The following is a 25,347-nucleotide window of genomic DNA, read 5'->3' as shown; positions in this document are numbered from 1 at the left end:
AGACCCGGGATGTCCAACACGCAAAACGAGGAAAAGAATGATGATTGTTGTAGCAGTGTCCCATCGCGGTACGCGATGGGCTTGCGGAAGACCCATCGCGGTACGCGATGGGTGATAATTTAAATGTTGACTTGGTGGTCAATCGTGGTACGCGATGGTCATAGAAGACCCCGTCGCGTACCGCAACGGGAGTGCAGACGGGATTTTGAGTTTATAACTTCTTTTTCATTAATAGAAAACCCTAACTTCGTTTTTGACGACCAAGAGGCGATTCCAGCAGTCTAAGAAGGCGATTTCCACTGTCCTAGCTCGTGTCAAGACCCTACATATGATTTCTATCATCCATATTGAAGAATCGATGATGTCGCGGCTCGGCTAATCTCCTAGAATCGCACCCGGGATGTATAGTTTGTAACCATTTACAGTTTTTCTCATGTGATTAAGAATACTTATGTTTTGTTATTGAAGATTGATATATGATTATTGATGTTTAGTATTTCTGTGTGTTCGGTCGGTTTAGGTTTACGTTGGTCTGAACGATCTGTTACCAGTTGCTAGATAATTAGTCATATAACTGTTTGGTTAGATTGAATACGATAAAACGTACAATTACCCTTAACTGAGTCACACTGGCAAGGACTGTTTGATAACCAGTGTCGTGTGTAAAGTAATTGTTGATGTCTAAGCTTTTGTTTGGTTGATCAGTTTTCAGTTAATCGCTAATACTCAATCTGTTAGGTTGCATGAGATACTGTTTGTTTGCTTACTTGAATTCCCAGGTGTGGTTTGCCTTGTTAACTGCTTAATATTTGTTTACTTGTTCGTTGCTTTGTTCTCTTAATTTAAACTATTGCTTGTGTGATCAGCATTAAAACCATTTACTCCATAATATTAAATCTGTTACACGAATTTCATTAACCACATACTCCTTGTGATATGATACCCTACTTGCTCTAACTATTTAGAATAATTAGGCTTTTGATTGACTCAAACGAAGGTCATCAACAATCTGATGTGGCGTGCCTAAATAAGGCTCTAAATCAGAGGACCTATACTAGAGTTCATCTATAAAACATGGACATGTCATACGTATCAGCTAAACAAAATGAACTCGACATGATATATTTACCACGATTAATGAATGTTCACGAACCTGAATATGACACGTTTTACGGTGTCATTTTCTTAAACAATAATACGAACACGTTCAATAAGCTGGTTACACTCCACGATAAGCTAATAAGCATAACACGATTAAATGCAACTATAGCTCAATAACACAACACGGCACGTTTAAAAGAAATTAAATTTAACAAAGAAAAATAAAACAAAAACCAATTGTTTTGCCCGTGACGTCACAGTGTCACACCTAACAACTTTTCCCGGCAAATTTGTCTTAATTTCAAACACGTTGCGTGACCACCGACAGATCTCGGTCACGAACGTCATCAACGGCTGCTGGAAACAGCTGAGTCGACCTGCACAGCGGACACGAGACATGCGTTGAAAGCCACGTGTCAATACACACCGGATGAAAACCATGACGACAGTAGGGGATCACCTTCACCGATTCTCTGTCCTCAAACTCAGTCAAGCAGATCGAGCATTCCGTCAACTCGACGCCGGACGGAACCACCGGCAGTGACCGGACGTCGGAGTCGGCAACTCCGCGGCGGCGTTTATCGTGCGACGGAGATTGAAATTGTCGTGGAGTGGAGTTGTTATTGTTGGTGATGCTGTAGAAGCGGCGGATGTAGAGAGAGAAGAAGGCCATAATATATTAATATGATATGAGGAAGAGATCTAGCGGATGATGACGTGGCAGGTGATCGGAGAGATGATGTGGCAGTGTTTCTACAACAAACTCCTTTTCCTTGGGCTTTGGTTTGGATTCATATGGCAATATGCAAACTTTTAAGGTGGTGGTGTGTGTGATGAATTCTAACTGTCACGTATTTTGTATCTTTTATCATTAATTTAATGATTGTTTATACTTTTTTTTTAATAATACCCGCTTGATTCGTGAATTTAATCAGTAGTCTATTTTGAATAAGGGATTGGGTTTGCTATCCAAAAGGGGGTTGTGGCGCAGCTTGTTGCCCGCTTACCTGCCACTTCATTGTAAATCGTTTGGATGTTTCTATGAAATATAAAAGGATGTTTCTAAATAAGGGTTCCAATGAAACAAATAATATGAAAGGTGGAATCGGTGACAACAATTTTCTAATACTGAATTATTATAATGATCGGCTTGGATAAGAGGGCAGGGTAGTTGACGGCCATCGGCCCGATCACCCCACTAGGCTGAATTTTAATTTTTTTGTGATAAAAGTTACGTACTTTAAATGTTTAAATCCAATTACTCAATTCATTTAAGCCTATTTTTTTATACGAAACATTTTTGCACAACCCGTTTAAAACTTTAACTATTTAAACCAAAAAAAAACTCTTTTGCCTAAAGTCCATAAAAATTTTAACATTTCTCGGAGACAACCCTGATTATTATCAGCTAACCGAAAAAATACGAGATTAATAAAATCCAATTTTTGATTTTATAATGCTATTTATTTTCTTTGCATAATTTTATACACAGTTATATACTTATATCATATACGTCTATCTATCCAATCAGTATGAACATATACATCTAGTGTTTTTATCTTGCCACATAGCTAAGGAACATAGTTTATAATCAAGTGAAGTATCATCCACATTTGATTGCGAGAATATGTACCTTGCTATTTAGGCTGTCAACTCAAGTCACATAAGTAGATAACTTTAACTACTTATCCAAACTCTGTTCAAGCCTCCCCTATGCCATTTTTAGCTATTTAAGGAACTTTCATTAGACACTTTTGCAATCAAATCCATCAAATAACAACTTGTGGTCAATATTAGTAAAATCTAAAAACAATGGGTGTTCACTATTCGATATCAAACCGATTAAATTAAAAACCGAACCGGATTTCAATTTAAAACAAATAAACCGAATATAACCCATACTCATATTCAAACACACATATACATACCCCACTATTTTATCTCGTATCTCCCACTACCCGTATTTAGCCCATTACCCAAATGCTAACCCAATTACCCAACACCTACCCATATTTACATTGTTTTCCAGCTATACATAAATTGGATATGTGATCAATAATTGAAAAGCTAATATTTAAATAACAAATTATTGTTTGAATATTCAAAAAACAAATACTCGTCCTTTTCGAAAAGCCCCTACCACACTTGTTGATGACCTGTTGTTGAAAGTTGAAACGAAGATATAAATGTGACTGAATGGCTAGTAGGGACAATGTTATGGTAAACTTAACCAAATTAATACAACAACAATATTCAATCTAATCAAATCAGCTACACGATATTTAAAGAGATCTCGTGAATTTTCTAGTAATAAACTTTTCCAGTTAAAAGTTACCAGCAACTTTTACTAGTAGTTAAATTAAAATGAAACATTAAATGAGTTAGGTCAAAAGTACTATTTTATTGTAACTTCATTGTTTGACTATACATGGGTTACGACAAAAGTACTATTTTATTATAACTTCATTGTTACTATACAGTGAGTTGGAAATCGATAATGCTTATAACAAGATGTTAGTAAGTTCCGCATAAGATATTATGGCCAGGGCGGACTTCGAGAATGCAAAAAAAATTTTAGGTTGAAGGCGAAATTTTTTTTGGGTCTTACATAAAAGGAATATTTTGTTGGGATTAAACAATTTGATTTTTATATGAGGTTACTTAGTTATAATTTGGGTTGTGTAAAAAACTTTTGTATAAAAATAGAACTAAACATGTCTCATATGAGACTAGAACTCATAACCTTTTGGTTTGGTTGGGAGTAATAACTCTTTCCACTAGACCAAGCTAATGGTTATGTATGAGTTTAAACACTAAATATACATATTGTTTTAATAAAAATACATTAAAATAAAATTCGGGTCTAGCGGGGTATCGGGCCTGTGGCCGTCGACCACCCTGCCACACCTTACGGCCGGCCTTGTTTATGCCCGCCATGTGTAGCGAAATAGATTTTCAACCAATTTATCTCTTAAAAGCACATCAACAACTCTATGCGAGTGTTTGTGCACATTTGTTTGCTTGCATTCACATGTTAGCATGTTATTGTGGAGTTGTTATGTATGAAGATATTTTATATGATATACTAGTTTGAGGTTCGTGTATTACACGGGTAATTGTTGAAAATTTTAAATTTTGATCATTAAGTGAAATACAGTCAACAAATTGATCATATATTGTTAATGCAATTACAATTAAATTAAAATTACAGAAATTACATAATTAATATTACACAAATATGTTACAAATAGATAAAAACTTCCTTTTACACTATATTTGTGATTGTATTAGCAAGTATACATTTTTTTTTATCAAAAATCAAAATCTTTAGTTCATGTCTGCATGTAACTCTTAATAAAATAACATATAGACCAGCTTATAACTCTTGATATAACCATATATAGTTGCTCGTGTGATAAAAAAAGTATATTGATTAAACTTATTTTTTAAATTGCATCTCAAACCCGTTAAACCGTTATAAATAACAACCTTTAACATATTATCACAAACCTCTATAATAAATAATCAATACGTAATAAGCTTAATAATAATAATAATTAAAATCCAGATAATTAATAATCTTATGTAAATAATTAAACATTTTAAAAAATCGTATTATTATTAAGTTTTAACAAATCGTATTATTATTTTAAGTTATTGATTTATAATTAAACATTTTAAAAAATCATATTATTATTAATTTTATGTTAAACACCAAACTTATCAATCATGTTTTAAAATAGGGTATGCATATTATCATATCAAAGTTTATTCCATCATAACTATTATGCATATTATCAGAATCCATATAATAAATAATCAATACGCAATAAGCTTAATAATAATAATATTAGTAATTCCATAATCCATTTTAAATCGTATGCATATAGGTGATTCTATAATCCATTTTAAAATTAAAAATCGTATTATTATTATTATTATTATTATTATTAATTTTATGTTAAACATCAAACAATTGACCAGGTCCATAAGTTACTCAAATTATTAGATTTCTTTCATATAAAACTCTAACTTAGTTATAAATATTAGTTTGAAAACTAATAGATAACTTCCATATAAAACTCTAAGTTAATTACGTTATTGATTTATAATTACACATTTTTTTAAAATCATATTATTATTAATTGAAACTTTATATTCAACGTTAATATAAAAGTAAAAATCATATTTGCTTTCACATAATCAAATAAAACTTTCACATGAAAAATAATAAGCAAAAAGCAAACACTTTCACATGAACATTGAATAAAACAACATATTTGCATATTAGACGCCTAGAAAGATACAAGAGTGTGTACCTTGTGAAAGAGATCTGCAACTCCTTGAAGTAGTGCTCAAACAGGATGTCAATCTCACAGCAGCAACCGCATTATGTAACGATAACATCGACTGCACACACCTGAGTTCCGACGGACACCTATCAGTCAGTCAGATAGATTATCACAAACTCATTAATAACAAAATACTATTCCGTAACTAAAAGTCAAGTGAAACATTGTATAAGATATATGAGAAATAGTGCTTTAAACACATTTACAGCAGTCAATGCCTAACTTTTGAAATGACGTATTTATGTGTACTGGCATCAATTGTAAATATAATAATAATATTAATAATAATAATACCGAAAAAGTCAGATGAATGATGATTTCTTCATGTATAATAATAATAATAATAATATCAAATACACATGATCTGTAAACAGCTAATTAATACACAAATTTCAAATAAACATATTAAACATAAACCTTCAATCAATCTAATATCAAAATTCATTCAAAAGAGTTAATATTACCTGGTGAAGATGAGAGAAAGAGATTTAGGGGTTTTGAGGTCCACCATTGCGTCGTATATGTATATATAAAGTAGATATAGTGGGGGGGGGGGGATAGTAGTTGTGGCGGTGGTGGCCGTGGAGAGGGTCTATTTCATTACACTTGGGGTGGTGGTGGAACTGGAGGCCATGGAGAGGGCCGATGGAAAGACATACGTGATGGTGTTGGGAGAAATTTGGTATCTAAGGTTTGATTGGATAAAGGATAGGAGGTTTGAATAACAAATAAAGTGGGTGGGTAATGACCCATGTAGTATCTATATTTAAGAAAATGGGTTAAAAAGTATGAGAATGAATAAGAGTGTGACAAGTGGCATATAGTAGTAGTTATTTATTAGAATAGTAAGATATTTTCACAAAACGACCGTATAACATTCGACCTCTCATGCCTAAACAATATTATTTGGCATTACACGTGATTTATTTTTTTAACATAACTAAGACTATGTGTTGTCGTTGGGGGTGCAAAATTGCGTTGGGTTCGTGGTGAATTAATTAGGGGACCAATAAAAAAAAGTATGTATGACAAGGGTGGAGCCATCAAAGGCAACCAACGATAGCACCCAGTTGAAAATAAGACTAACCGAGAATTATCCTCTAATTCGCATTAAAATAAAATAAAATAAAAACATACTTTTAAATAGAGTAAACTATGGTTTTTGTTTTTGTTGTTTGTTCAAATCTGCAGTTTTAATCTAATAGGTTTAAATTTGTGATTTTCATCCATGAGGTTTCATTTTACTTGCAATTAAGCCCAACTCACTAACCCGTTAAATATAGTCCTTAAACCTGTTAGCGTGCCCCTCACATAAGGGACAGTCTTGTCATTTTTCTCCTCAAACAAACTCAGCCTTTCGCAAGCCCCCTCGCGTTATGGACTGCGGTGTATCTGAGGAAAAAAGGACAAAATCGCCCCTCACGTGAGGGACACACCGATGGGTTTAACAACCAAACTTAACGGGGTTAGTGTGGTCGGGTTTAATTGCAAGTGAAATGAAACCACATAGACGAAAATCGCAAATTTAAAACTATTGGACTAAAACCGTATATTTGAATAAACCATATAGACAAAAACCGCAGTTCCCTTTTTTAAATAAAATTGTTTTTCATAAATGACTACACAATAAGAATTATTACAACATAAACAAAGATAAACCTTGATTTCTGATGTCATTTTTATTTCCTTTTTTTTTGTTAATATTTCAGATTGAATCTTGAAAGTTGAAAGTACATTCTACAAAATTTACAAGGAGGATTTTGATCAGAGGAATAGTTGAGTAAAGTCATTTTCTTGACAGTAATTGACCCTCTTCACACTCAATATTCTCACCAATCTTATCTCTTTCTCATAAATAAATTTACCCAAATAAATTTACCTCAATTATTATTGTCATTTTCTCACATTTATTATATATATATATATATATATATATTTTATATAAACAAACTGTATTCCTTTCACTTGTGATTGTTGCAGCCTTTCTTGAAATGTGGAAGTCCTCCCATTTTGCTGCTTTATTCAATGTTTCACTCGTGTTCTTCTTTCTGCCACTTTTGTTTGCCCAATTAGCCTCTGCTGCTGGAACCCAAGATGGATCAGAAAGATGGGGTTATGTTGAAGTTAGACCCAGTAAGATTGACCCATTTTCTTTCTTTCTTTTCAAGATTCAATCTTTTTACCATTGGTGTTTATGAACAAAAAAGCCCATATGTTTTTTTTTTCAAGATTCAATCTTTTTACCATTGGTGTTTATGAACAAAGAAGGCCACATGTTTTTTTTTTCAAGATTCAATCCTTTTAACATTCTTGATGAGTTTATGAAAAAAGAAGCCCATATGTTTTTTTTTTCAAGATTCAATCTTTTTAACATTCTTGATGAGTTTATGAAAAAAGAAGCCCATATGTTTTTTTTTTTTTTCAAGATTCAATCTTTTTAACATTCTTGATGAGTTTATGAAAAAAAGAAGCCCATATGTTTTTTTTTCAAGATTAATCTTTTTACCATTGTTGTTGTGTGTGTTTTTAATGGTGTTTATGAACACAAGAAACCCATATGTTTTTTTCTTACTTTTCAAGATTCAATTTTTTAATCATTCTTGTTTATGAACACAGCAGGCCATATCTTTTACTATTTTTTCTCAAGATTTAATCTTTTCACCATTCTTGTTTGTTTTTATGGTGTTTTTGTACACAAAAGCCCATATGTTTCTTTACTTCTTTTCCAAGTTTTTTTGTTTTTTTGTTTTTTTTGCCATTTTTGTATGTGTTTTTGATGGTGTTTAATGTTTATGAACACAGAAGCTCATATGTTTTGGTGGTATTACAAAAGCCCTAATAGAACTGAAGATCCCAACAATCCTTGGCCTGTAATTCTTTGGCTGCAAGGTGGACCTGTAAGTACTTGTCTTGATGTTATGCAAATGGGATTTTAAAAAAATTAATATTTTTTTATTTATTATTTTTGGAATGTGTGTGTGATCACTATGTGTTCTTCACACAAATGTAGGGTGCTTCAGGAGTTGGAACTGGAAATTTTGAAGAGGTGGGCCCACTGGACTCATTCTTAAAGCCAAGAAACTCCACATGGTTGAGGAAAGCAGATCTATTGTTTGTGGTATGAAATCTTATAAAGTTTTCAACTTTTATATATATATAAAAAAAAGAATTCTTTTTATGAAATTTGTTATAATTTATTAATTTTGGTGGGAAATTAGGATAATCCAGTTGGGACTGGATACAGTTTTGTTGAGGAGGAAGGGCTTTTGGTGAAAACTGATGAAGAGGCTGCAACTGATTTAACCACATTGTTGACTGAAATCTTTAATAGAAATGAAACACTTCAAAAAAGTCCTCTTTATATAGTGGCAGAGTCTTATGGTGGCAAATATGCAGTCACTCTTGGACTCTCAGCTCTCAAAGCCATTGAAGATAAAAGGCTAAAGCTCATTCTTGGAGGTATACATTTTAATTTGAAAATCCCTCCAATAATAAAACAGATTACTTTGGTATAACTTTTTTTAAAAAAAATTATGGTTTATGTTAAGGAATTGCTCTTGGAGATAGCTGGATCTCGCCCGAAGACTTTGTGGTAATTTCACTTGATCTTTTAGCTATAATATGATTATATGAAATTTACTCAATATGAATCAAGGTTTCTTGAACTTTATATCTTTTTTGCCTAAAAAACTTAGAATAACAATCCGGTCAACGTTTCTTGAACTTTATATCTTTTTTGCCTATAAAACTTAGAATAACAATTCGGTCAATGTTTCTTGAGCTTTGGTCTACTTAATCAATATTTATAAAAATTAGCAACCTTGAATCAAAGTGTTAAAGTTTCTTGGAACTTTGATACCTTTTTCGCCTAAGTATAGAAATTTAGTCAATATGTCTTGAACTTTGGTCTAATTAATCAACATTTATGAATCTAGTAACCTTGAATCAAGGTTACTTGAATTTTGATATCTTTTCTGAACTTTGATCAAGTTAATCAAAATGTATATAATTTAGTCACCTTGAATCCAAGTTTATTGAACTTTGATATCTTTTTCACCTAAAAAACTCAAATTAGAAATTGGATCAAAGTTAATTACTCCCTTTAAAAGGTGTCATGGCTGAGCAATTATGAACCTTCAGAACATATCAAACAAGATGCTCATTTCTAAAACCTTAAAAAATTATTAGGCATCATGGGGTCCACTTTTGAAGGATGTTTCAAGGATAGACGACAATGGTTTACTCGAAGCAAACAGGTTGGTTTTCTGCCATCAACCATGTAAATTATGATGTTTTCGCGTATGTTATTCCTAAGGAGACTTAATAAATGCTTTAAATTGGATTATATTTTTCTTTTATCTAACAAGCCCATGTCAGGAAACAGTCTTGTTGAGAAAATAAAGCAGCAAATAGCAAAAGGGAAATTGAAAGCTGCTACAGAAACATGGAGTGATCTTGAAGAAGTGATCGACACCAATAGTAACTCTGTTGTATGTTTTACTCCTTAAGTCTAGAGGTGGAAACATCAAATACGGGTGGTTCATTTAACGGGTCAAAATGAGTTCGAGTCAAGTGGATTTTTCTGTATCGCCAATGATGCGTCTGGTTAAACACATTTTGTCCAAAAAACTGTTTTTTTACAATAATTGGCGTGCCATATATTATTACGAAAATCATATTATTTAAATGATGATGATAATAACAATATGATTGTGGTTAACTTTCATTTTGTCCAAAAAAATGACTTTTTTTTATCCCTGATTGGCCTGCCAGGTATGGTTAAAAAATCATATTATTTAAATAATATGATTGAGGTGACTTTCATTATGTCTAAAATTTGATTTTTTATCTATCATTGGTGTGCCAAATACGATTACAAAAATCATATTATTTTAATAGTAATATGATTGAGGTGAAGTTTAAGCGGACACAATTTTGAACGTTATTGTTAGAGATAAAACATAACCCGAAACGAACCATTCATAAGTAAATGGGTCAAAATTGAAAAATGCCACCTCTAGATGATAATCAACAATCTAACTCACTTTCTTTCTAAAACCATTTTTCTAATAAAGAAACGATGCTTTGCATTCATTGTAGGATTTCTACAATTTCTTATTGGATTCGGGGATGGATCCAGTGTCAATGACAACATCGGAACTCGTGAGGGTGAACCCGAGGAAAAGGTACTCTAGATATCTTGATTCCTTGAAGACATCTCCGGGTGAAAATGGTGATATTGATCTCTTGATGAATGGCATCATTAGAAAGAAACTTGGGATTATCCCAAATAATGTTGAGTGAGTTAATATTTAGTTTCTTGATTTTTCTTGAATTAAAAGCATATACCAAATTTATAAATTTTAGTTTTGCTTTTATGACAGGTGGGGAGGACAGGCGGGCCTTGTTTTTGAATACTTAGAAGGCGATTTCATGAGACCAAGAATTAACGAGGCAAGATTCTAAATATTAGTTTTTACCAAGTATTTAACGATACATCAATTTTTTTTCAACTTCCACGTGCAATCAGCGTTTTACTTGATCCCATTGGTTAACAAGGTATTGGTGGGGCCCATGGGAAAACTCACATTTACAAAAATATAAAAATAAAAAGTTAAAGAATAAGAACAAAATGATTACTTATGTTTCTTCGTTTACTGTGTTTGTTGAATAGGTTGATGAACTCTTGAACAAGGGAGTCAATGTGACTATATATAATGGTCAAGTATGATCTTTTTCCTCTTTGAATGCTAGCTTCATATGCAAATTTCACTAAACTTTGTAAAAATGATAAATTTGTTTTGAACTTGGTGTTGTTTTTGTAGCTTGATCTTATTTGTTCAACAAAAGGAACTCAATCATGGGTTGAAAAGCTCAAGTAAATTCATGTTTCTCTCTATGGTAAATTTCCAAATTCCAATGTAGATTACTGTTTTACCCTTGTGTTTTGTTTTCTTACAAAGGTGGGAAGGTCTAAAGACATTCTTGAGCATTGATAGAATACCATTATATTGTGGAGATAGTAAAGCTACAAAAGGGTTTACCAAGGCTTACAAAAATTTACATTTCTATTGGATTCTTGAAGCTGGCCACTTTGTAAGTTTTTCACTCACAACCATTATATACCATATCATTGTGGGGTCATATTTGTAATTTACCAATGAATATATAGCTTACTAAAAACCTTCGACTTGGGTTTCTGACGATCTAATATCATAATTTAAGTCTTGATGGAGTTGAACTCATCGTAAAGAATTCTCAAAATGTATTTTGTGATTTTTTTTCATAATTATATGATTTGCAGGTACCTGTAGATAACCCGTGTTTAGCATTGGATATGATAGGTCACATCACACGTTCCCCTCTCCACAAAGTAAAAAATGCTATGAAGAAACAAAAGTGGAAATAACAAACTCGTAAGCCACAAAGAACAACATTAAGAGATGAAGAGATGTTATTAACTCGATAGTATGATTATGATTTGTATGCTCATTTAAAATTTCAAAATTGTTACACACATTTAAATACAATAATGTATACAAACAATACACCGATATTGGTGTTATTTCCATACAATATATCTATTCATAATCGTCTGTTTGAAAGACACTTCAGATTTAGAGTGCTTTTCCGTGTTTGATCATAGAAATCATTAATATTTACTTCTCCTTGTTTCGTCTTTAAATTAACCAAATTACCAATTTCTTCATCACGTGTCAAAACATATCCTAAATAGGCATGTGTAGAATGTAACAAGCATTTTAATTTGGTTATCTACCATCAAATTTCATTAATTGTACTAAATGCCAACATGAGACTATCATCATACTTTTAAGTTTAACTATATTATATTATCAAATTCTTACAATCACTGTAACTTTATAAAGTTAAAAAAGCCAGGTCACATTTTTAACAAATTTTGTGTCACATGTCATTTATTTATATATTTATATAGTTTTTTTGTTTGTATATTTATGTCTTTTTCAAAATATTTGAATATATTGAAAAAGGATATTGAAACTACATATATGCATAATTGAAATAGTTAGCCTATTTTTATAAATTTTTTGTAAATATAGGCTATAGTTACAATTGCAATTTACTTTTATAATAACAAAATCGATTCAAATTAACCTGTACTTATTAATTCAAAAATTTTAAATATAGAATCAGGGTTTAATAAATCTATAAAAATATAAAAGTTATTATAATATGTGTAGAAGTCAATTAAAAAGTGACTGCCCCCACCAATACAATACTCCATACCACTGGTTGGTGGGTATGTATGGACCGCTCCAATAGTTTATTTCCGGGTTATCACATGCCACTCATTTTTTCTTCCAATACAAGTATACAACCACCATGCATGTTACCACATGCCAATCATATTTTCCCCACTATTTATGCTCTATTTCCATTCCATTCTCTATATTTTGCGAGAGGAGTCTCTGTCCATTTTTTAGAGATGATTAAAAGTGGTTGTGAGAAGAGGATAGAGAAAGTGTTACTGTTCATGGTTAAATTTGAAGAAACACACTGTTCACCTCTATAATTTTTTAATGTTTTTGAAAGTGATTGTGAGTGAAAGAGAGATAAAATGTAATGATAAAAGTATAAAAAAATATTATTTAATTGAAAGTGAAAGAGAAAAGATGGTGTTTTTTAGTGTAATTATAGAGATGGAGATGGAGAATGGAATGAGAATGCTCTTAGTCTTGTCGTCGTCGACATTTTCTTTTAAGTAAACTGCGGCTTTCATCCATGTAGTTTATCCAAATATATGGTTTTAGTCCAATAGTTTTAAATTTGTGATTTTCGTCCATATGGTTTCAATTTACTTGCAATTAAACCCGAATTCACTAACCCCGTTAAGTATAATCGTTAAACCCATCAGCGTGCCCCTCACGTGAGGGACAATTTTGTCCTTTCTCTACCAAAATAAACCCCAGTCCTAATTCGCAAGCCCGCTCACGTCAGGGGGCACGCTAATGGGTTTAACAACCAAACTTAACGGGGTTAATGAATTTAGGTTTAATTGCAAGTATATTGAAACCACGGAAACGAAAATCGCAAATTTAAAACTATTGGACTAAAACCGCAAATTTGGGCAAACCACATGAACGAAAACCGCAATTTACTCTTTTCTTTTTTTACTTTCAAATTGTGTAAACTTTATGTAGGTTTTATTGGTGTCTCGTGTAATCAATTTGAGATTGAAGTATCTTCATGGATCATTTGAAATCACAATCGAATGATTTAGAAAAATTAAGAGCTAGCATGTATGTTTCTACCCTGAAAAGTTGTATCCGAAATAGACCAAATAGTTCCTTACATATGTAGTGAACTATCATAAATTTTATTGAAATGCCACGATGTGATTCATGAAACACCGTGTCACTTTATCTGTTAAAATTTGCTAACTATCGAGCTTGTGCAAGTAAAAAAATAGGTTGCTACTCACGATTGACATTTGTTAGTAGGAGCTACTTTCCTACTAAACCATGTCTAATTGCTTTAACGTGGAATATTGTTTTCCTAATAACACGTTATTAGTAATTGTTTCCATTTATTACAAAAAGTAAATATTGGAATTAGTGTTTTGAAGAAGTATAAAGTGTAACTAAAAACTGTGTCAAACTACGTACACCTATTATATGACTAATCATTTTGTTTACCGTGAGAGCTCGTTACCATAATAACTCATGGACCCATCAATATCCTGATAATATAGGTAAAAAGCAGCTTGCCCCTGGCATGTGATCTTCAACAGGGTTAAAAGCAGAAAACGAGTGGAAGCCAGATTCAAACCAAGACCTCTGCTAGAAGGAAACACTTATCACTACGTCACCATTTAGAGGTATCACGTAACCACCAGATACTAAAGAATTTAAGATATTGTGCTTGAAGATGTACGAAAGCACTTAGCAGTTATCGTTTTATTATACATATATGTTAACATTAAGGTATTGTGTTGGAAAATGTATGAAAACAAAAGCTCACATTATCCTGTGCCGTAGCGCTAAGAATTTAAGATCCAAACCAGCCATGAACAATAATAGTATATACAAGGCTTGTGATCTTCATACACCACCTTGAATCTCCACACCATATTTCACCTATACGGCTCGTATATGCTTATACGAGTTGTATAGGGCCATAGGCCCTGAGTTGTTGAAGACCTATACGGCTCGTATAGGGCTATAAAGGCCGTGTAGGCCACAAAAAGCTCTTTTTTGTGTCCCTTCCGTACACTTGTCAGTCATGCGTGGCCTATACGGCCCACATAGCTCTATCGAGCCGTATAGGCTTGTACAGTTACCATGGGGGTGGTGTATGAAGATCACATCCCATATACAATCCTGTGATTGCATATTGCTTATTTTTCTATTGGTTAAAAATTTTATAATATATAGTTGTTATTAGTGATTTCTCTTTTAATAGTATATTTATCTTTTTTAAACTAAAGTTTCACATGCAAATAAGAATACATAACTCCATGATTAAGAGTTCAATTAACACACACTAAACACATTGAAAAAAAAATATTACAAACAAAAATGATAAACAAAGCGTTTCAGAAGCTAACCTCGATATAAAGCGCAGTATGACGTATGATTTCACAGGCTTGAGAGACGGAAAGGTATTGACGAACGCAGACCATGTAAATTGTAGTTTTTTTTTCTAAAAAAAACTATAAAGTTATGTTGACGACTCTATTTTTTCTAGCACTTCCAGTTTGGTTTTCCTTTTCCAACCTTTCATAGTGGCCACAAGGTTGATTAGCCCCGTAATTTGACTTTTCGTGTACTCTTGTGATGTAAAAAGTAGTTACATGATCCGAATACTATGACTACACGAAATAAATACCTATAAGTAAAAGTAAAAGTAAAAGCAAAAGAAAACTGTGAGAACAACATAAACATTGTACATATTGTTTAAAAATGATATATAAAGCACTTATGCAACCACTGAACCACATCTTCACCTATAAGTAAAAGGGGCAACTTCATAGAATACTAGAATAGTAACCAAGTTTCAAAAGTGTTCCAATTAGGTCACTCTAACTTTAAAAAGTGTTCCAATTAAGTCACTCAATTTTCATATTTTATTAAATTAAAGGTTTTAACATGTTTTTATAGCGTTTTTCTTTTTTGTTTCACATAGGAAATCTTTTTATCTTTTTTTTATGTTGACATTGAGCGGCGACGTGGATTTTTATTTTTTATTATTGAATTTTAAAATAATTAACGTTTTTTTAATTTTTTTAATTATAACTACATATATTGCAAATTCCGACCCCCACATCTTATCCTCCATTTCTTTCTTGACGCACACAAAAATCAGTGAGACTCGATTTGAAGATTTAGTGACCCAATTTGAGAAAAATATGCATGGGTGACCTAATTGGAACACTTTTGAAAGTTGGTTACTATTCTATGAGATATTCCCTAAGTTAAAAAGTAAAAGCAAAAGCAAAAGCAAGAAAACATATCTTACGGGATGAGCACGAGCCCAATGAACATATTCAGTTTCCGGAAGATAAAACGCCTGTTAAAGGAATGAGAAATTATTAAATGTAATTTATAAATTTTTATATAGATGAATGCTCAAAATGGTAAACTGTTCATTAAATTTGCCTATAGTTGTTTACCTTAATAAAAGTTTCAACTCGTAGTAATTTTGGCTTAACACTAAAATCAAAAAATGCTGAAGGCCAGTGATCAAAACCTGAACCAACATTAAAAAAAATAATAATAACGTTCATCATACCAGTACAGAAACAATATCAACAAGTATAGTTAAGACTTGAGAGTTTTGATTATTAATTGTGTATTTTATCTCTAACGGGTCAAAAGGGTAAATTCAAATTTTTGCTAAAAAGAAAATAAGATTGCACAAATGGTCCCTGTGGTTTGAGCATTTGCAAGTTTGGTCCTCACTCCTTAGATCTTAGAAATTGCAAACTTAGTCGAAACATTTGTGAGAGGGTTGCACATTTATTCCCCATCGTTAATCCCAATTAGTTTATAACGGAAAAGTGATGTCATATGTGGCCTTCATGTGAAGGTAATTGTGTCTTTTCAAATTTAGAACCCTCGTAAAATCCTCTTTCAAATTCCAGAACTCCTACCTCACCCTCGATCGGTGCAAAAACCAAAGGTTCAGGGCGTAATCGGAGGTGACGACACCAACGCTAGGAGTTCTAGAGTCTGAGTACTTTATTAGGGTTCCAAATTTGAAAAGACACAATTACCCTCTCACTTGAATTACACATGACATCACTTTTCCGTTAAAAACTAGCTAGGATTAACGGCGAGGAGTAAACTTGCAATATGCTCACAGAGACCGTTTACACAATTTTCTCTAAAAAGAATAAAGGGTCAAATGAGTTATATTAGGGAAACCTGGAAATCCAATGACATTAGAGCCCGGCCCTCATCAGTACACCGCTTCACTCGTGATAAGCCTTCAACAATGGTTTCAGAAAGATTTTCAAGTCCATTCCCGATTAGTGTATCTTGCACCTATGTTTAAAGAAATAGTTTTTAATAAATGTTACATTAATTAGCAAAAATAAGAAATGAAAAACAAAAATTGAGAAAACAAGATCATCAGTAGGCCCGTAAACGAAAATGGACATGTTCTCGTTCGTGCATGTTCATTCGTTGATAATGCAAACAAACGGTTCAAGAACATAAACGAACACAAATGCACATAAATGAAAGAAAATAAACGAATACCAATTAAAAGTAAACGTATCCAAATTGATAGCTAGTATACAATCCAACATTTTAAAAGTAAACAAAGAGTTTTAATATATAAAAACTATCTCAAGTAATTAGTAATAGATAAATTTGAAAGGATGCTCAAACAAAGGAACATAAAGAATGATTATAAATAACAATAAATTAAAGAACAGACATAAATGAACGTTAATGAACAAGCGATCACGAACGGGACATGTGCTTATGTTCGTTCATTTAACTAAATGACCAAACTTTTGTGTTCATGTTTATTCTTTTGATAAATGAACGAACATAATCGACCTTCCTGCCGAATGGTTCACTGAACATTCGATTCGTTAACAGGCCTAAGGTCATGGACTTTTACCTCAGTTCGAATGCCTCCATTAGTGAGCCTCGCCTTGTAGTGCTTAAATTCTCCCAACAATAGATCAACATACCTGTTAATCATGGTGAAGTAACAAAAAAGGGCTGTTAAATAATTACAAACATCTTTAGCGAAGTAGTATAAATAGAAAATGACATTTGATATTCTTAAAGAGGTAGTTACCCGTTATGTTCCATCCCTAGCTCTTTAACTTCTCATTTAGCATTGGCAATTCGATCAGCATACCTGCCAAATGATTTGGATCCTGGTTAAAATATAAAGGTAGCAATTTTGACCCATTTATTTTTTTGAGGAAAATATAACTTTTGTAATCATATTTTAGGAACACATTGTTTTCAGAACCAATTTATGTTGAGAACTACGAGAACCGCATAAAGCACTTATACGTCGTGTGTTGATCAGTTTCTACAATCGATGATATAATGGAAACAAGGAAATATGTAATACCTGATAATCCAGTGATGTTTGAGATTGACATCTTCTTAATCTGATCGAGTTCCCCTTTAGGGTGTATGGTTAGGATGGAGATTAGGTGTTCTTGATGAACACGATTTGAGAGAGAGAGGTAGGGGATGATTCTTATGGTGTTATTATTCATCATTAGTTATTAACCTCTCTAATAAGCTCTCTATATATACACCCAAGGGGAAACCCTATTAATGTTAGTAAGGGTAATTCCGTCCATCAAGGATTTACCAGTTATAAACATAAGGTTATTTAGGTCAATGATCAATAATAAGATAAATAATTATAAGGGCCATATATAAAATATATATAAAATGTATATTTATTCTAACATTCTCCCACTTGGCCTAGTAATTATTTATTATGAGCATTAGATTAGTCTGATCAGAGGTTAATACTCATTTTAGTTCTAAACCCAAATTGCAGCAGAGAAATACAGTCGTTGAATCAATATTCGACTCAGGACCCCCATTAATCATACTACAACTCAAATTTAAAACCTAACTTTAGGATCAAATTGACAAATAAGCCCTTACCGTTGATTTGTATAATTAGTGTCTATACGTCTTTAGGCATGCATGAACGTATTTAGAGACAAAACAAATTTTCAACGTATGAGGAAAAATTAATAATTAATCATTCATAGTACGATACGCAGTTGCGCTTGGTCATTGGTAAAACCCGTCTCTATTATTGGCCATTTAGGAGACTTATGGGTGACAGACCTTTAATTAGTGGATCCATAAGCATATCGTGAATGCATTCGATACAAAAGTTTAGTTTCCTCTATTTGTTCTTAAGTCATAAGCGAACAATAATTTAGACTTGTATCGAATTCTAATGCAGCTCCGCTTGAACTGTTACTGTTCAAGAAATAAGGGTAGCTGACTTTATCACAATAAGTCTTCAATATTGGATTTATATGAAGTTAATAAATTATGAGTCAACTGATAAAGTTTTCCAACAACATTTAGTGACACGTTGCGTTATGATCAGCAACATATTATGTCATTATAACTTAGGTCGTTGTTATCAGTTAGTTAGGACTCCTTCATGAGATAGTAATGTTTGCTGACATAAGGATATACCCAGAAGTTGACAAAGTTAGAATATTAGTAGTCAACCGTTTTTTAGTTCTCACTTCTTCTTCTTTAAATTATTGTGTCTCGTTTCTTAGAGATATTGTGATATTTTATCAGATGCTTCACAATAGAAATAATTAGTCTAGTGTTTAGCAATGTGACCAATATCTAAACGAGTATAGATTTGAACCTTCTTAAGGCATCTAATTAATGATGCATAAGGAAATAATCTCATTTATCCTATTAGCCTCTAAAGGAGAGCAATATTGTATGTTACAAGTGTAAGGACCCGTTTCATGTAAAACATATAAAACTAATGAGTCTATCTCGGTGTATTTTGATAACTATTAAATAAGAGGTATCTCCGAGATTGATTAGGTCAAGATATGCGTTAACAATACTTTGACTCATGTAACATATACTTGTCAAAAGAATGTCATCTATATAAGGACAAGTTTACATTAGTTGCTCCCACTCATCTTGAGGTAGGTAAATCAATCCACTTAGTTCTTGATGAAGAGAGTTGCATTATGATTTCATTATTGATTCTTGCATCAACCCATACATGGATTTTATTGACTTACAAACTAAGTGTTCTTAACCTTCAGTTTAGAACTTACAGGTTATTTTACGAACATGTAGGCCAGTGTTAGGGAAAGTTGTTTTAATGTTCATGTAATGTAGCTCTAAATTATTATAAGCTACTAGAACAGTGATGATCCTCAAAGTAACCTTTTGTAAGACAAGTGTAACACCCCGACCAAAGGCGGATTATACATCGGGGCGCCACATATTGTTTCATTACTCGTGACACTATTGGGTGTCAATATTTAATAAATACATTCATTCGCGCACGCGCAGAGTAAACACAAGATAACATAAATCATTATATTATAAATCATAATATTCGAACAGCAATAACTTGTCTTGATACATTTTAATCTAGGTCCAAAAGTAAAAACGTCCTACGTGTCCACAAGCTCCAAATGTAGCTACAGCAAACCTGAACATGTGTTAAAATAAACGTCAAACACTTGCGTGTTGGTGAGAAATCAAGTTTAATACAATACATAGATAACAATAAATCTGCGCGCAACATGTGTATGTCTGGTTTTCAACAAGGGTGTAATCTGATCGGGACCAACTCTAAGATTCATAAGACTGCCAGTGCTCACAATTGAGCTCACAAACAAGACAAACTGTGCATGTGTAAACAAAAGAGAAAATCATAAACGATAGTTCTCCCGTGTTCATCTAATGGTACCATGAGAACTGCGGAATAGACCGACAAGACGGTTAATGATCCACACATACAAATAAACAGCCAAGTCTACGTCCTCAACACATGGGATACTGCGCGACTAAAGTTCATAAACAAGTTTAAGACTCTAAGTTTGTATGAACACATGAACATCCCAAAACATTAAAAGCAAAAAGGGATTAGGTACGAGATTACTCACTTGATAAACGATGCGGTGTAAGATAAAGCAAGAACCACTTTAAACAAGCACAAGTTAACCTATAAATAAGATTATTGTTTTAATGAATTGATTTAAGTCTTGATTATAAGTTAGCATAATTAATAAGTAAATTATTATATATAATATATATTACCGGAAAAGCAGGGCAGAACAGGGAGGAAGACGGAGGCAGAGAGGAAGACGGCAGAGAGAGCAAGGAGGAGGTTAAATTAAGTGTTTGTGTGTGATGTGTTAGGAAAAATAATATTGTTATTCATAGAGAAACCTTAGGGAACACAATCCCTAGAAAAGGGGAAGAGATCTCAAAAAGTAAAAGATTCCAAAAGCAAAAGATATCAAAAGATATGGCAGCTGCAGGGGGCAAGATAAAGCTGACAGGGAACAGTAAAAAGGCATGGGCGGTTCAGATAAAGGTACTGGTCAGGCATGGAAAAAGCAGATCTCAAAAGATAATGGCAGTCACTTTTTCTGCCAACCAATGGGGTTGGTGCGCATGCTGCGCCGAAAGTAACTTTTCAGACATAAAGCAGATTAGGTCAACGGCTCAAAAGATAAGACAACACAAAAGCAAACGGCTAGATTAAACAGAAGAAAACTCAAAGGGTTTAGCGCGAGAAGGCTCGAGCGCGAAGGCAGACACAGAAGGTCAAGAGAGCGCGAGCGCGAAGGCAGACAGAAACAACCTTAACGCGTCGCGGAAAGAACTTCATTTCTAAGCGCGCCGCGGGAAGAATCACATTTCTTAGCGCGCCGCGGGAGGAACTAAAATTCCTGGCGCGCCGCGGGAAGAACTATAATTCTTCGCGCGTCGAGGGATGAACTACGATCCTTAGCGCGCTGCGAGAAGAACTACAAATCCTTAGCGCGTCGCGGGAAGAACTACCGTCCTTCGCGCGCTGCGAGAAGAATTACAATTCTTAGCGCGCTGCGAGAAGAGTTCATTTCGCGTATCGCTGGAACAGATGGTCTTCACGCAGGCTTCCTTGTAAGGAGCCTGGCGTGTGGAGCTGCGCAGACAACCTTAGGCGGGGAGGAACAAAGGACAAGCAAAGAGTTTAGAAGAAAAAAGAGGGAAACAAGGCTTAAGGGCGGGACGGCGACAAGAGGGAAAAGAGGGCGGAAAGAGAGAAGGAGGGACGGGACGGCGGAAAGAAAGAGAGAGAAAGAGGCGGGAAGGAAAACATTATTATTAAAAATAAAGTATAAGTATAAATATTAAATCATAAAAGAAAGAGATCGGGTCAGAGAAACGGGTACCTGGGTCGGGTCGGATCGGGGCAGATGTCACAGTCTCCCCTACTTTAAGAAATTTCGTCCCGAAATTTATCTCGAAGTAGGTTGCGCAGAGAACAGGTGCGGGTACTTGATCTTCATTTGATCTTCCCTTTCCCATGTAAACTCGGCTCCGCGCTTGGACTCCCAGCGAACTTTAACAATAGGGATACGACTGCGCTTGGTTTGCTTAACCTCGCGATCCATAATCTCAACAGGCTTCTCAACGAAATGCATAGTTTCATCAACTTGAACTTCATCAAGTGGAATGTGAAGGTTCTCGTCAGCTAAACACTTCTTGAGATTGGATACATGGAACGTTGGATGCACATTACTGAGCGCGGGCGGCAGGTCAAGTCTGTAGGCAACTTTTCCCACACGCGCGAGAATCTTGAATGGACCAACATAACGAGGAGCAAGCTTACCTTTCTTCCCAAAGCGGACAACACCCTTCCAAGGCGACACTTTGAGGAGAACAAGATCACCAACTTGAAATTCGAGAGGCTTTCGTCTGCGATCTGCGTAACTCTTCTGTCGGCTTCTAGCAGTCAGCAGATGATCACGGATCTTGGCGATTTTATCGGTTGTCTCTTGAACAAGTTCGGGTCCTGTGATTTGAGTTTCACCCACTTCGCTCCAACAAATCGGGGAGCGGCACTTACGACCGTAAAGTGCTTCAAATGGGGCCATACCGATACTGGAATGATAGCTGTTATTATAAGAGAACTCGATCAAAGGCAGGTGCGAATCCCAATTACCTCCAAAATCAAGAACACAAGATCGGAGCATATCCTCAAGAGTTTGAATAGTTCGCTCAGACTGACCGTCAGTCTGAGGATGATATGCCGTACTCATGTCCAAGCGAGTTCCTAGCGCAGATTGGAGAGATTTCCAAAAGCGAGATATAAAACGGCCATCGCGATCGGATATGATGCTCAAAGGAGTACCATGGCGGCAGACAATTTCCTTGACATAAAGCTGCGCGAGTTGCTCAACACGGTAGTTTTCACGAATGGGCAGGAAGTGAGCAGACTTAGTCAAACGATCCACTATTACCCAAATGCTATCATGTTTGCTTGCTGTCAAAGGTAACTTGGTAATAAAGTCCATCGCTACACATTCCCATTTCCACGTAGGAATTTCTGGTTGTTCGAGCAAACCAGATGGGCGTTGGTGTTCATCTTTCACTTTAGAACAAGTCAGACATTTAGCTACGAACACAGCAATATCCTTTTTCATACCGGGCCACCAATAAGTAATGCGCAAATCCTTGTACATCTTATCAGCGCCAGGATGAATAGAATACCGAGATTTGTGCGCTTCACTCAGGATATCAGCGCGAAGATTCTCATCAAAGGGAATCCAGATGCGATTGAGATAGCAGAGAATTCCACTCAGATTAGGGACAAAATGCGCTTCCGCGCCACACGCTAACTCGGCGCGAAGGTTACCATTACTGATGGATGCGCGCTGCGCGTCACGAATGCGCGATTCAAGGTTGCTTTGGATCGGCGCGAAGTGAAGCTGCGTGCGCGGCAAAATACAGTTAAGCTGGCAGGGTTTTCGGCTGAGCGCATCGGCTACCACATTAGCCTTACCAGGATGATATCGGATCTCACAATCGTAATCGCTGATGAGTTCGTTCCATCGGCGTTGCCTCATGTTAAGTTCCTTTTGATCAAAGATATGCTGAAGGCTTTTATGGTCAGTGTAGAGGATACACTTAGTACCATAAAGGTAGTGTCTCCAGATCTTCAAGGCAAAAACAACTGCGCCTAGTTCGAGGTCGTGAGTTGTATAATTCTTTTCATGAACCTTAAGTTGCCTTGATGCGTAAGCGATAACCTTGCCTCGTTGCATAAGAACACAACCGAGACCTTGGTTGGATGCATCGCAATACACGACAAAATCATCATTACCCTCAGGTAGCGCAAGAACAGGAGCTTCACACAACAAACGCTTGAGCGTTAGAAAGGCTTCTTCTTGCTTCGAGCCCCAAATATACGGTTTACCTTTGTGCGTTAGAGCTGTTAAAGGCAAAGCGATCTTCGAGAAGTTCGAAATGAAGCGCCGGTAATAACCAGCTAAGCCCAAGAAGGAACGGATTTCGGTAGGAGTGGATGGCGTGATCCAGTTCTTGATTGCTTCAATCTTGGATGGGTCGACATGAATACCCATCTTGTTAACAACATGGCCAAGAAACTGTACTTCATCCGACCAAAATTCACACTTGGAGAGCTTGGCAAAGAGCTGCTCGGCTCTAAGCTTTTGCAATACCAATCGGAGATGTTGCTCATGCTCAGCCTTGGTCTTAGAATAAATCAGAACGTCATCGATAAATACAATCACGAATTTATCCAAGAAAGGCCTACACACCCGATTCATTAGATCCATGAAAACGGCGGGTGCGTTGGTTAAACCGAAGGACATGACCAAGAATTCAAAATGGCCATAACGAGTTCGAAAAGCAGTCTTCGGAACATCTTCATCGCGGATGCGCAACTGGTGATAACCAGAACGGAGATCGATCTTGGAGAAACAAGAGGCACCTTGGAGTTGATCAAAGAGATCGTCAATACGCGGTAAGGGATACCGGTTTTTAATGGTGAGTTTGTTCAACTCGCGGTAATCGATACACATGCGAAACGATCCATCTTTCTTTTTAACGAACAACACCGGAGCACCCCAGGGCGAAGAGCTAGGGCGAATGAATCCTTTAGCAGTCAACTCTTGAAGTTGGCTGGCCAATTCTTGCATCTCAGCGGGTGCAAGACGATAAGGAGATTTAGCTACGGGGGAAGCACCAGGGACAAGATCAACACGAAACTCGACTTCACGAGCGGGAGGGATACCAGGAAGATCATCAGGAAAAACTTCAGGGAAATCACGCACAACAGGGATATCGCGAAGCTTCTTTTCTTCAGCAGGTTTGACCACATGGGCTAAGAATGCAATACACCTTTTCCTCATGAGCCTTCGGGCTTCGGCGCAAGACATAAGCTTAAGACCACTGGAGGGTTTTTCGCCGTAGATGTGAAGATCACCATTTTCTCGAGGAATGCGAATCAACTTCTTGGCGCAAATAACTTCGGCGCGATTCTGCGTAAGCCAGTCCATACCAATAATAACATCAAAGCTCCCAAGAGGCATGGGGATGAGGTCGATCAGAAAATCGTTTTCGTTAAGGTTAAGCGTGCAATCTTTAATCACTGAGTTAATTAAAACAGTTTCGCCATTAGCCAATTCAACTGAAAAATTTTCTTTTAAATCGTTGCGCGGTCGCGCAAGCTTCTGCTCAAACGTGCGAGAAATAAAACTTCGATCGGCGCCAGTATCAAAAAGTACAGAAGCATAAAATCCGTTAAGCAAAAATGTACCATTAACTACGTCATTATTCGCTTGCGCTTGGTGCGCGGTTATGTTAAAAGCTCGTCCACGCGTCACTTGGTTTGAAATCTGGTT

At 35.1% G+C, this 25,347-nt stretch overlaps 2 protein-coding genes and 1 pseudogene across 2 annotated transcripts; 1 reads left to right on the top strand and 2 right to left on the bottom strand.

The window, feature by feature from the left end:
- Nucleotides 1-1,402: 1,402 nt before the first annotated feature.
- On the bottom strand, nt 1,403-1,774 carry LOC143612668 (RING-H2 finger protein ATL57-like). Its single transcript, XM_077086598.1, has one exon. The coding sequence runs from the start codon at nt 1,772-1,774 to the stop codon at nt 1,403-1,405; it is 372 nt and encodes a 123-aa protein (XP_076942713.1).
- Nucleotides 1,775-7,277: 5,503 nt separating this feature from the next.
- On the top strand, nt 7,278-12,070 carry LOC143612670 (serine carboxypeptidase-like 51). Its single transcript, XM_077086599.1, has 13 exons — nt 7,278-7,586; nt 8,256-8,350; nt 8,464-8,571; nt 8,672-8,912; nt 9,002-9,045; nt 9,642-9,709; nt 9,838-9,943; nt 10,554-10,753; nt 10,838-10,907; nt 11,128-11,178; nt 11,279-11,331; nt 11,417-11,549; nt 11,758-12,070. Exons 1-13 carry the CDS (start codon nt 7,445-7,447, stop codon nt 11,860-11,862), a joined length of 1,416 nt encoding a protein of 471 aa, XP_076942714.1. The 5' UTR covers nt 7,278-7,444; the 3' UTR covers nt 11,863-12,070.
- A 2,725-nt stretch (nt 12,071-14,795) lies between these two features.
- The window catches only part of LOC143612659 (uncharacterized), a 43,042-nt pseudogene continuing 32,490 nt past the window's right edge, over nt 14,796-25,347 (bottom strand).

This window comes from Bidens hawaiensis, unplaced genomic scaffold (genome assembly GCF_021521415.1).
Source record: "Bidens hawaiensis isolate Kalapana, Puna unplaced genomic scaffold, B.hawaiensis_p1.1 tig00035161_1, whole genome shotgun sequence".
NCBI classification, from domain to species: domain Eukaryota; kingdom Viridiplantae; phylum Streptophyta; class Magnoliopsida; order Asterales; family Asteraceae; genus Bidens; species Bidens hawaiensis.
The sequence above is the reverse complement of the archived record's forward strand: the minus strand, read 5'-3'. Positions and strand labels throughout refer to the sequence as shown.

Bases quoted from the DNA above. Each gene is read 5' to 3' on its own strand.
- LOC143612668 (XM_077086598.1), bottom strand. From the start codon at position 1,774: ATGGCCTTCTTCTCTCTCTACATCCGCCGCTTCTACAGCATCACCAAC.
- LOC143612670 (XM_077086599.1), top strand. From the start codon at position 7,445: ATGTGGAAGTCCTCCCATTTTGCTGCTTTATTCAATGTTTCACTCGTG. The intron at 8,572-8,671 runs GTATGAAATCTT...GTGGGAAATTAG, and splicing joins AAGCAGATCTATTGTTTGTG to GATAATCCAGTTGGGACTGG. The intron at 10,908-11,127 runs GCAAGATTCTAA...TTTGTTGAATAG, and splicing joins TGAGACCAAGAATTAACGAG to GTTGATGAACTCTTGAACAA.